The sequence below is a fragment of the Salvelinus alpinus genome, chromosome 35, assembly GCF_045679555.1.
Source record: "Salvelinus alpinus chromosome 35, SLU_Salpinus.1, whole genome shotgun sequence".
NCBI lineage: Eukaryota > Metazoa > Chordata > Actinopteri > Salmoniformes > Salmonidae > Salvelinus > Salvelinus alpinus.
In genome coordinates this window covers 1,028,380-1,040,931 of record NC_092120.1, presented here as the reverse complement: position 1 = coordinate 1,040,931, position 12,552 = coordinate 1,028,380, and the positions used below count along the sequence as shown (strand labels likewise).

Genomic DNA, 12,552 nt, shown 5'->3' with positions numbered 1-12,552 from the left:
ATCCGGGGATATGGAGAGAAAATTGGTCCGGTATGCTCTGGTTTGAGTCGCGTTGTACAGCCTGGCGAGAGCTTTCCGAGCTAAAGGTTAGCTGCTGACTACTAGCTAGTAGCTAGTGTGCTGGCTAGCTTCTGTTGGGGGATTTCGGATTCAAGGTGAATAATACTTTAGAAAAAAACAGATCCGCACCACATTGGGTTAGGCGGGTTGAAGGAGAGTTTTAGAAAAAATATAAAAAGATATGCGAAGAAAAGATATAAAAAAATATATACACGGGACACGACAAGACGAGGACAAAAGACGTCTGACTTCTACGGCATCTTGGATATGAAGATACAATACAAAATATCCCAAATAAAAAGGGATGTCATTACTTCAATATAAACTCACATATTTATTTTTAATAGATGATTTTACATTTCCCAAGCATTCACCTGCTAGTTACTAGTACAATCAAATAGTGACAACCGTAAAGAGTACAGAGCACAACGATAAATCAAAATGCTAACACAGATTTGGTAACACATTTATGTATAGCATCCATTGTTTGACACTCAACAATGCTAATGCTAATGATGATACAAATGCTAATAACAACACTATAGCTAATAACTATGCTGCAACTAATTACAATGCTAATGCTAACAACAATGTTATTGCTAACAAAATGCTAATGCTAATAATGATGCTAATTCTAATAACAATGCTATAACTAAGTTAACAAACTCAAACCTTGGGTTCCTGACTCTTTGTTGTCATGGTAACAAAAGTGATTAGACATTTGACATTGACATTTGACCTGTAGGATATGTATCTGCAGCCATTATAGCATCCACCATGAAGAACAGGGTGTTTTCAGTTTGATAATTTTACATCATTCTACACCTGCCACCATGAGCACTGCTTTAGTTTCCTCCGCCATCTCTTTTAATCCCTTGTCCAGATGGTGTAATGTAGTGGCAAAGGCAATCCCCACTGATCCAATACTACCAATGGCAGGTATGCTAGTCAACACAACCTCGATGGTCTTGGCTGCCACCATGGCTGTTGTACTCAGCATTCCAGCCACCACCTTCTCATCGACTCCCCCAGCGAAGCGAGACTTCATCGCTGAGCTCAGATCACCCACTGGCTTATTGACACGTTCTGAGAGTCTCTGTAGGGGTTTCTCATCTAGTCCAAAGGCTATGAAGGCCCTGCAGAGGAAGGCCTGCATAATACCAATCTCACAGCCCACTGAGAAGCCAGGGATGGGTACGGCTCCTTCCTCTTCTTTTCAATCAGGACTTTGGAGCAAACCGGTAGAGACTGGATCAAGGCGGACCGCTTGTGCTCTGGGAGGTTTTTCGAGAGAGCCAATCTGCTGCTGGAAATCATACTTCCCCAACTCAAAGGTGGAGATGAGTAAGACTTTTGGGCTCCCTACGGTCTTCAAGTTCTCCTCACAATTCTGTCTGATCTTGGATAGCAAATCTTCCTCCCTGTAGTTCTTCATCCGTGCCTCGGCTCGGATGTCGTTGTCGATCTTCGACCGGACGAAGTAAAACATCTTATTCATCTTCTGGATCTCTTTGGCCAGCATGATGTCATTCTCTTTGAACCTCACCGTGCCGATGATGATGAAGAAGTTATAGGATCCAAACTTGACCTCCTTCAGGTACTTTTTTGCTTTAAAGTATGGGGTGCTAATACCAGGCAGGTCCCAGATTATCACGTTAGGCACGGTGGGGTGGGAGCATCTGATGGCCTTCATGGTGGTCTCCATCACTTCGGTATCTACTGCTCCCTTGTCCCCATCCCTGAATCCAAGTAAGGCATTAACGACAGTGGACTTTCCTGACCCACTTTCCCCTGTCACAGCGATGTTAAGGGTCACATCCAGTTCCTCCTTCGCCTTGGCTGCATTCTCTGCTTAGGTAAACTTGTCATAGTTCTTCATTTCATTGATGATGTCAGGATCTTCATGGAAGTTTTCATCCGACATCTTGCTCCTGAAAACCAAGAAAATGTGTTAAATTGAGAAAAGTCGTTACATTAACCTCTCTAGGGGGTGTGGGACGGTAGCGTCCCACCTAGCCAACATCCAGTGAAATTGCAGAGCGACAAATTCAAAAACAGAAATACTCATTATAGAAATTAATAAAACATACAAGTGTTATACATCGATTTAAAGATTAACTTCTTGTTAATCCAACCACGGTGTCAGATTTCAAAAAGGCTTTACGGCGAAAGCATACCATACGATTATCTGAGATCAGCGCCCAGCACACAAATCATTACAAACAGTTACCAGCCAAGTAGAGGAGTTACACAAGTCAGAAATAGCGATAAAATGTATCACTTACCTTTGATGATCTTCATATGGTTGCACTCACAAGACTCCCATTTACTCAATAAATGTTTGTTTTGTTCAATAAAGTCCCTCTTTATATCCAAAAACCTCCGTTTTGTTCGCGCGTTTTGTTCAGTAATCCACAGGCTTAAAGGCAGTAAAAACAGGCAGACAAAAAATCCGAAAACTATCAGTAAAGTTCGTAGAAACATGTCAAACGATGTTCATAATCAACCCTCAGGTTGTTTTTAGTCATAATAATCAATAATATTTCAACCGGACAAAAGCTTCGTCAATATAAAAGGAAAACAAGAAAGGCGTGCTCTCGATCGCGCGCATGAAAAACCTCTGGGACACTGCAGTGTCCACTCTTTCAGAGTGGTCTTACTCCCTCATTTTTCAGAATACAAGCCTGAAACAATTTTCTCAGATTTTTGCCTGCCATATCAGTTTTGTTATACTCACAGACATTATTTGAACAGTTTTGAAACTTTAGAGTGTTCTCTATCCAAATCTACCAATTATATGCATATCCTAGCTTCTGGGACTGAGTAACAGGCAGTTTATTTTGGGCACGCTTTTCATCCGGAGGTGAAAATAGTGCCTCCTACCTTAATGAAGTTTTAATAACACACAAACATCCATCACATGCAGAACTATACATGTATGTAATATACATGCATTGCAACAAGAGGATAAGGCAGTGATGTAAGAAAGCCGGATGTCCTGACTCTACCCTTTCATCAATGACAAACTGATGTTGTCTACTTACAGACGTGTATGTTGGAACCTAGACCTTGTGACAGGATAAAGTGACAATGGGGGCAATTGAGATCGGCAAGGCGGGAAACTTTCTGGGGGTTCTTGTATTAGAATTGTATTGAATTCTGGTTATGTATTTAACTACACCACAATAAACATAAAGTTAAAACTCCAAGATCATTGAATGCTTTTAAAATCTGCAACCTATATCTGCTGTGCTGTATCATCACAATGGACAGTGCCCTATAGCTAAGCTGTTTTTGCTACAGGATAGATAGGTGTGAGCGGACCAAGTAATTTGGCGTCACTCTAAAGCGGAAAGGTGGAATAAACGAGTCAGGAGTAGGTTTTCTTGATTGAACACAGTTCTCTATTGAGGGATTTTGGTCAATACAAACACTCCAACATAATCAATGAAAATCTCCCAAGGAAAAACATACATCTTCTTCTCCAGATGAAACAGGGACACAATACGATTATCTTTAAACTACAACAAAAGTAACGGGTTTGTCACCGTCTTAATGGTTCTTCATGGATAGCTCCCCTCTCTTGGTGGCCATCCTCCAGAGATAGTTTTCCCCCCACTCTCTCTTGTTGGGCTACTATCCGTGAGCCCAGCCTGCCCTCTGGTGGTCCTTCCACATAGGGCAATTCACCTAGAACAAACATTTTATGTGAATGCAGCCGTACACACAGCAGTCTTACCAAAATAATGCAAATGAAGCAATGCCAGCCTACCATAAACACGTTTCCAATACGTACAGTTCCATTTACAGCAACGAAAACCAATAGGCTACCAAGAAAACCATAACAACTATCATCTACAATGAGTGTACAAAACATTAGGAACATCATCCTAATATTGAGTTGCAACCCCTTTTGCCCTCAGAACAGACTCAATTCGTCAGGGCATGGACTCTACAAGTTGTCGAAAGCATTCCACAGGGATGCTGGCCCATGTCGACTCCAATGCTTCCCACAGTTGTGTCATGTTGGCTGGATGTCCTTTGGGTGGTGGACCATTCTTGATACACACAGAAAACTGTTGAACGTGAAAATCCCAGCAGCGTTACAGTTTTTGACACACTCAAACCGGTGCGCCTGGCACCTACTACCATACCCCATTCAAATGTTCTTAAAACTTTTGTCTTGCCCTTTCACCCTCTGAATGGCACACATACACAATCCATGTCTCAATTGTCTCAATGCTTAAAAATCATTCTTTAACCTGTCTCCTCCCCTTCATATACACTTATTGAAGTGACATCAATAAGGGATCATACCTTTCACCTGGATTCACCTGGTCAGTCTATGTCATGGATAGAGCATGTGTTCCTAATGTTTTGTACACCCAGGGTATTTCTATGATGAAACATACTAATACCTAGCTATACCCAGGGGAAACATTTGGGTTCTTGCATTGGAATTATATTGAATTCTGCTTATATCACCCTATAGCATAATAAACATAAAAGTGTAAAAAATCCTTTTGACCAAGAAGAGACAGGTTCAACGGCACGAAATCTTGCTGCGCTCTATCAGCACCATGGACAGCGCCATACACACTTAAGCAAGATTTTGATAAAAACCAAACAGATTGTTTCATTCTTACCTTTTCAAAAGAGTTGCAGCTTCCTTGATGCTTTGTCGAACTTCCTGATTAATCGATAATTCCATTGTCCCCAAAATATTATTGTAAGATCCCCCTTAAATGCCAGTTGGATTAGTTGAGCTTTCCTCAAGTGTTGCACGCTTCTTCTGTGCTGACTGAATACATTTGTCAAAGTGGAAAATTAGTTCTCGCAGGTAGCTGTGGACACCCCAAAAGTCAGCCCATGTTTCAGTGCAGTTAACATGGTCAGCATAGTGGAGAGAGGCCCAGAGTATTGTTGCAGGATATCAAGTGGGGTCCATTTGTCCTCATTGGAGCCAGAGCGGGCGATTTCAGTCTGCAAAAATTGTCGAGTGACACTAAATGAAGCTGGTGGTTGAAACAATTAACATATGGTACATCTCTGTTTACTTTGTCCTACAATATTTTCTGCATGTCCCCCTTTTTACCTGACATGACACGAGTGCCGTCAAAACATTGACAAAGTATATTTTCTGTGCCAAGGCCAATCTATGCCTTTGTTAGCTCGGCAAGAACAAGGTTTGTAAGTGATAAAGAGCCACAGTATTTGCTCTTTGCTTGATGCGTGCCTACTAAATCCTTTGGTACTCTCAATAGCATTCTTCCAGTTACAATACCCAGCTTGGGTGAAGGCCTTGTCTGCATTAGCATTGGACCCAACACAGAACTTTCGACATGGGAGACCTGGGCTGGCTCCTCTGATCCAAGATCATCAAGGACAGTCTGGGTGGAGGTGGCTGTGGAGTCATTATCCTGGTGGAAGGGTGGGTATGCTCTTCACAAGAAACTAGCTGGAGCTCGGCAGCTGCTCATTGCTCTCATTCTCCTTTGTTTGGGTACTTTGTAGAAGCCAATTTCTGATATCCATTGTGGCAGATTAGCAGGTTCGAGCTAGCTAAATGGGCTAAGACTAATAACATTACATTTTTTTTTTTTACAGCTAGCTACCTAAGAGTGAAGCAGCTTCAACTGTAAACTTGACCCCGCTCTTATAAATCAAAATGAAATATTACAGGTGGAGGTGTATCACGTTATTCACTTAGCTTACCACAGAGATTAGGAATGAGAAGTGTTTTTTCCGCTTTTTTTGGAAACGCAGAGAAGTCATACCTAACCACCCCAGTAGCTTTACATAGCCCCCCTACACACACCGCGACGCACCCTGTCCATTGTGCTGAAACAGCACAGTGGCGATATAGATTTTTTGGGCACCGACCTGTCATTTTTTGGCTATTTTTATATAGGGACATAAAACTAAAACTGAGGAGGCTGCGACCCCTTTAGCCCCCTCGTGGAGCTGGGCCCGGCTGCAACATTGATACATTGTGGGAGGCAACCCATCTGTCTAGAGAGACTATGCAGGGATGGATTGATCAGGGGATGTTCATTCATCAAACAAACCGCTAGCTGTCCAGCTCTATACGGGAGAGTAGAGTACCCATAAGTCTAAAAAGTAACAGAGAGTATATATGTACAGTCATATAGAGAGGTCTGAATGTTAGCTGTTAGGGGGGTCTTAGCCTTGAAATTATGCAATGTTCTCAGCCTAGAATAAGTTTAGAGGGTGTAATACAATACAAAACAATGTAATATTATCACATTTTCATCTCAATACATTTACATCTCAATACTTCTTATATTCCCCAAAAATGTTGTTTTGAACATACAGCGCCTTGCTAAAGTATTCAGAGCCCTTGAATTTCTTCACATTTTATTGTGTTACAAAGTGCGATTAAAATGGATTTAATTGTCATTTTCTTTTAACAATCTACTCAAAATCCTCTGTAATGTCAGTGGATTTTTAAAATGTATTACATTTTCTACATTAATAAAATTTAGATAACTAAAATATATTCTTTGCAATATTCAGCCATTTTGTTTAGGCAAACCTTAAATAAATTAAGGAGTAAAATTTGTCTTAACAAATCACATAATAAGTTACATGGAGTCACTCTGTCCCCCATACATTCAACGTCTGTAAGGTCCCTCAGTCATGTATTGAATTTCAAGCACAAATTCAACTACACAGACCAGGCAGCTTTTTGAAAGCTTCATAAAGAAGAGCAGAGATTGGTAGATGGATGTGCAACAACAACAAATCAGACATTGAGTGTCTCTTTAACTCTTTAAGCATGGTCAAGTTAATAATTATGCTGTGGATTATGTATTAAACCACCAGACACATCAAAGATGCAGTAGTCCTGAAATAAGCTGCAGGACAGGAATGAAACTGCTCAGTGATGTTACCATGAGGCCATTATTGATTGTAAAACATTTGCAAAGTTCAATGGCTGTGATGGTAGAAACTTAGGATGGATCAACAACGTTGTAGTGACTCCACAATAATGACTTAAATGACGGAGTGAAAAGAAGAATACAAATATACAGAATACAAATATTCCAAAACATGCATCTTGTATGCAACAAGGTACTAAAGTAATACTGCAAAATAACACGGCAAAGGAATACACTTTCTTAGCCTAAATGGAAAGCCTTATGTTTGGGGCAAATCCAACACAACACATCACTGAGTAACTGCCTCCTTATAGTCAAGCATGTTGGTGACTACTTCATGGAATAGGTATGCTTGACATCGGCAAATACTGGGGAGTTTTTCAGGATTAAAAGACACGGATGGAGCTAAGCACAGGCAAAATCCTTGAGGAAAACCTGCTTCAGTCTGCTTTGCACCAGACACTGGGAGAGGAATTCACCTTTCAGCAAGACAGTAACACAAGGCCAAATCTACACTGGAGTTGCTTACCAATAAAACAGTGAATGTTTCTGAGTGGCCAAGTTACAGTTTTGACTTAAATCTGCTTGAAAATCTATGACAAGACTTGAAAATTGCTGTCTAGCCCCAACATCTCGACAGAGCTTGAAGAATTTTAAAAAGAATAATGGGCTAATATTGCACAATCCAGGTTTAAAGCTCTTACAGACTTACCCAAGAAGATTCACAGCTGTTTCTAGATTATTAACTCAGGGAGCTGAATACTTATGCAACAACTATATTTTAGTTATACAATTTCAATGTATCTTTAAAAAAAAATCTAAATTTTCTTCCACTTTGATATTTTGTGTAGATTGTGATGGGGTCCCTGATGAATTTGCTAACACAAAGGGATTCCCAGCCCCAAATATTTTGAAAACCCCTGTACTTGACTACTGTATTGTGGTCGGCAAATTTTGACAACAGAAAAATGAGACGGTCATTTCATTAAATCAATAATCTAATTGAAAAAGAGGTAGCCCACCTTTGGCTGGCTGTCATGTTTCAGTAAATTAGTCCATGACAGCCAACAGAGGCTCATCATAACACACCCCTTCTTACATGTGTCTCTTGGGGTCTTCCTTTTTTTTGTTACGCTCATCCACCCCTTGTTGAGGGCGGTATTTTGAACCAATGTAAGAATAAGTGCCTTTTCAATTGCACATTGTAATTTTCCTGTCATGATACTTCATATCCAGGAGGAATGTCATGGTAAGCATTCAGCTGGGTACTTTTCTATTTTAATTTCAGAGAAAGCAATGTTCGAAAACCTCAAGATTCAAGTCAATCTGTTGTTTATTCCTGTGCCCGTCTCTCTTAGTCAAATAACAAATCATAATGCACAGGATACAGTGTAAACGGTGCAATGAAATGCTTACTAGCAAGCTTTCTCAAAAGTGCAATGTAAAAAAAGTTTTAAAACATTGTAAAATATAGCAAAGGGCAATAGTATGTAAAGGTACAAATGCAAATACTATATCAATAAAAAGTAGTAAAAGGTAACAGAACATCAAATATATTGAGGAAATATACAGAATATACTGTGTCAAGTAATGGCAGAAAATACAAGTAGAGATTGAAAAGTGATCTACAGAGCATACAGTAGTGAATTTTCACATACTATAGTTAATATTTCATACATTATGTCTTCAAGACAGATCTAGTGACTGAAGTTAAGTTTCAGTGTCAACAGAAATTGTATTTTCATTTTGTAATTTAGAATCTGTATTAGGATATTGAATTTGAATGTGATATTTCTGAATGTTTAATCCAAAATTGAATCATTTCATTCATTCATTGAACTTGTATTTCATGATTTGAAACTTAATTGAATGAATATCGCATTCAGTTTTACAATTTCGTTTTCAGTTTAATTGAATAATCAAATTCAATATTTATATATTCAGTTTCAATATGGTAAATATTGCATTCATTGTCTGTGTATCAAGTTTACAAACTATAATTTCAAGTTAATCAAAGTTTCATATGTTCAACTTCTCAGATGCATTCAGGATCCGTTTTCAAATTCAGTTCTCTAAATTCAGATTCATAACCAGAGACAACATCCTGGGTACTTTGCCAGCTAGGAAAGGTAGAGGAGAACAGATAGAATCAAAGGTTCTCTGTGGCAAACAGAAGCTTCTGGCAGTTTCTGAAGCCAATGTGGCATGTTGAATTCAATTTTTTTCCTATTAATTTGGCTCTATTGTTTGAACTGCTTTGGCTATAAGCTATTAAGCTAAGACTCTCTGGAGCATGGATTTGCTTTCTTATCCCCTCTATGATGATCACAGTCCGTGTTAGAAAGGAATGTCACAACAACAAAAAATGTAGGCTTTAGCTAAGTGGGTTAACACAGTCTTGTGACATGGCAGAGACCTGGTTCGAACCTAGTCAGTCACAATAGCTAAATTAAATAGGGATTGAAAGCTGGACTTGTTTATAAGATCTAGTACATTATAAAAGTAGGATAAAAGTATGACTATTTGATGATATCAAATGTAATGAAGAACCATTCCATCAAATCTGAATGAATAAGCCTTCTTATATTTGTTATGCTGTCTAGGTATGTTCACAATCAAGTTTGAAAATGAGAATATGATTTTACCTGCCATCACCTTACACTGTTGAACACATACACAACAGTATGTGTTCAATAGCATACTGTAGCAGAAATATAAATGTGTGTACTGAATATAGTTAATTTTGATTTATCGGAGCATTGGGGAAAATACATAGTCGTAACACTTTTTATGCATCAAGTGAACACTTCTCTCTGACATTTACGCAAGCATAGCCCCATAAAACTAATGTTGCCACTTGTGGATTTATGAAAAATATGAACATGTCTATGACATTTCCAATAGAAAGATATTTGTAGTGAGAAATAATTCCTCTTAACAGCTTACAAGGTTAAAGGGATAGTTCACCAAAATTAAGAATTAACATAATCCTAATGATTTGTAGAGCGAGTAGTCTGTGCAGTCAGAGAATCTGTATTCTGTGGAGCCAGAGAATCAGCAACCCAAGTTTTGTTTGATATGTTCCCACATATTTGATAGCCAAACATAAATGGGACTGGTAGATCCCCCCCTGTTAGAATTACAGATTTATAAACACACACATTTAGACATTCCACTTGCAAACAACACTCCTTTGATGACATACAGAACAAAATATTGCACTACTACATTCATGAATATGTGCTCTATGCTGCATGCATGTAAAAGTACCTTCTACGGTATATTCATTTTTATAGTTAACCTTGGGAAATAGACTCAGTAACTCAAATTATTTTAAATGCTTTATTTGTCATTAGTATTTAATCTCCAGTATAAAAGATGGATGTGGAACTGCAAACAATGTTGTAGAGTTGTAGGACCGTGCTGGAGGACCGAAGCTAGGATCAGACTTAGTAGGTGGCCATGGTGCTGGTCAGCCAGTCGTTGAAGATACAAACCTAGACGATGAGAAGGAGAAGGGAGACATTAGTGGACACACTCAATGCGAGGCAACATCAATCAATGTTTTATAGACTCAATGCCTTTTTTTTCTCAGGAAAATAAGGGATGTCACAGTGATGTATGTATGTTGATGTTTTCCGCAAACACAACAGGAAAATCGTTTTTCTGTCTTACCTTGGCGTAGACACCGGGGTTACCGGGCTCGGCACAGCCGTAACCCCAGGACACAACACCCTGGAGCTCACCGTTGCACACCACTGGGCCACCGGAGTCACCCTGAGAGAGAGAGAGAGAGAGAGAGAGAGAGAGAGAGAGAGAGAGAGAGAGAGAGAGAGAGAGAGAGAGAGAGAGAGAGAGAGAGAGAGAGAGAGAGAGAGAGAGAGAGAGAGAGAGACAAGTGATATGAATTGGTTATTTCATTATCAATTTCTAATCAATTGAAAAAGTTAATTTAAAGTCATCATTGGTACCACTGAACTGAGGTGAGAGTGGTAAGTACCTGGCAAGAGTCCTTGCCTCCCTCCAAGTATCCAGCACAGAACATGGCGTTGGTGATCATGCCAGGGTAGGAGTTGTTACAGTCGCTGTAGGACAGGATGGGGATGTTCAGGCACTGCAGCTTGTTGCTGTCAGCAGCTGTAAGGAGAAAGAGAGAGAGAGAGAGAGAGAGAGAGAGAGAGAGAGAGAGAGAGAGAGAGAGAGAGAGAGAGAGAGAGAGAGAGAGAGAGAGAGAGAGAGAGAGAGAGAGAGAGAGAGAGAGAGAGAGAGAGAGAGAGAGAGAGAGAGAGAGAGAGAGAGAGAGAGAAGGATGGAGGGAGGGAGGAATGTAGAACAAGGTGGAAAAGGAGGAGAGTTGTAGTTAGATATAATGACATAGTGTTTTTAATGGTAGGTCTACATTTTCTAAGCCTGTAAACACTCAGTCACAATGAAGATGATCAACCGGCACAACCTTTGACCCAGGTGCTGTACTCACTGGAGCTCATGGTGTTTCCCCATCCAGAGACGGTACACATTGTGCCAGCGGGGGCACAGCTGGTGGGCAGAGCAACAGGCTGCACGTAGGTGTTGAGGGTGGCGGGTTTGCTCAGCTTGATCAGCATGATGTCATTGTCGAGGTCGTAGGAGCTGTAGTTGGGGTGACGGATCACGCTTGATGAAGAGATGAACTGCTCGCTACCCTCAGTCACCTGGATGTTGTGCTCGCCCAGACGCACCTCCACACGGCTGAAAGAGAGAGAGTTCCATTTGTACTTTTTTTACTTTCACAGTTCATGTGAATGTGGAGTTCACCTGTGTTCTTTAGTTTTAGAAAAGTTATTTTTAACAAATTGTTGCAAGGTGTTATTGACTCAACATGTTGCTAGTAGTTCACATGGTAGGCTACTTACGACTTGTAGCAGTGAGCAGCAGACACAACCCAGTTCTCATTGACCAGCGAGCCACCACAGAAGTGGTACCCAGAGTTCAGAGACACCTGGTGGGGCTGGGAGTAGGCCTTGCACTCATACCCTCCGACGATCTTGTCGTCCTCCGTGGCGACTGTAAACAGAGAGCAGGCACATTCTTAGCTATATTACCTCACCTTTTGAGATGGAAAATCAAAGAACTGTGATAAAACAACAAGAACATATTTCTTAATAACGTCAAAGAAACAAATGTGTGATGTTAGTGTCATTACACAGTCCTGTTCTTTTTTCTATGATCATTACTATACTCACAAGCGGCTCCAATGAGCAGAACGAAGACCAGAGAAATCATGGTTGCTGTATGATCCTGTCGATGAAAGGGGTTAATCTGCACCCCTAGTTTATATGCAGAATTGGGTGTGCCGCCCCGTTTAATGGAACTGTTTGATTGGTCAACAGAAAGCCAATCAGAGGCAAAATGTGCACTGCCAAGGTCAGCATTATGACACAGCAGTTTCCATCATGGTGTGGTATGAAGTTGACCCTAAAAGCAGCAAAAAGCTAAATATATGTTGTCATTAGTCCCAGTACTTTTTAAGTGCAGGTTCTTACCATCTGGTTTGATTGAATTTCTTACAGGACACAGTGATACATGTACAATACACTACAACTGCCAGTTT

The 12,552-nt window shown here is 40.2% G+C and overlaps 1 protein-coding gene and 1 pseudogene across 1 annotated transcript; both read right to left on the bottom strand.

Moving 5' to 3' along the window:
* Window positions 1-874: 874 nt before the first annotated feature.
* Window positions 875-5,162, bottom strand: LOC139564071 (interferon-inducible GTPase 5-like; annotated as a pseudogene).
* Window positions 5,163-10,290: 5,128 nt separating this feature from the next.
* LOC139564435 (trypsin-2-like) lies at window positions 10,291-12,289 on the bottom strand. Its single transcript, XM_071383952.1, has 6 exons — window positions 12,185-12,289; window positions 11,855-12,005; window positions 11,440-11,690; window positions 10,963-11,099; window positions 10,638-10,739; window positions 10,291-10,459 (listed from the first exon to the last, which is right to left on the bottom strand). The coding sequence occupies exons 1-6, from the start codon at window positions 12,222-12,224 to the stop codon at window positions 10,412-10,414; spliced, it is 729 nt and encodes a 242-aa protein (XP_071240053.1). The 5' UTR covers window positions 12,225-12,289; the 3' UTR covers window positions 10,291-10,411.
* Window positions 12,290-12,552: the final 263 nt, after the last annotated feature.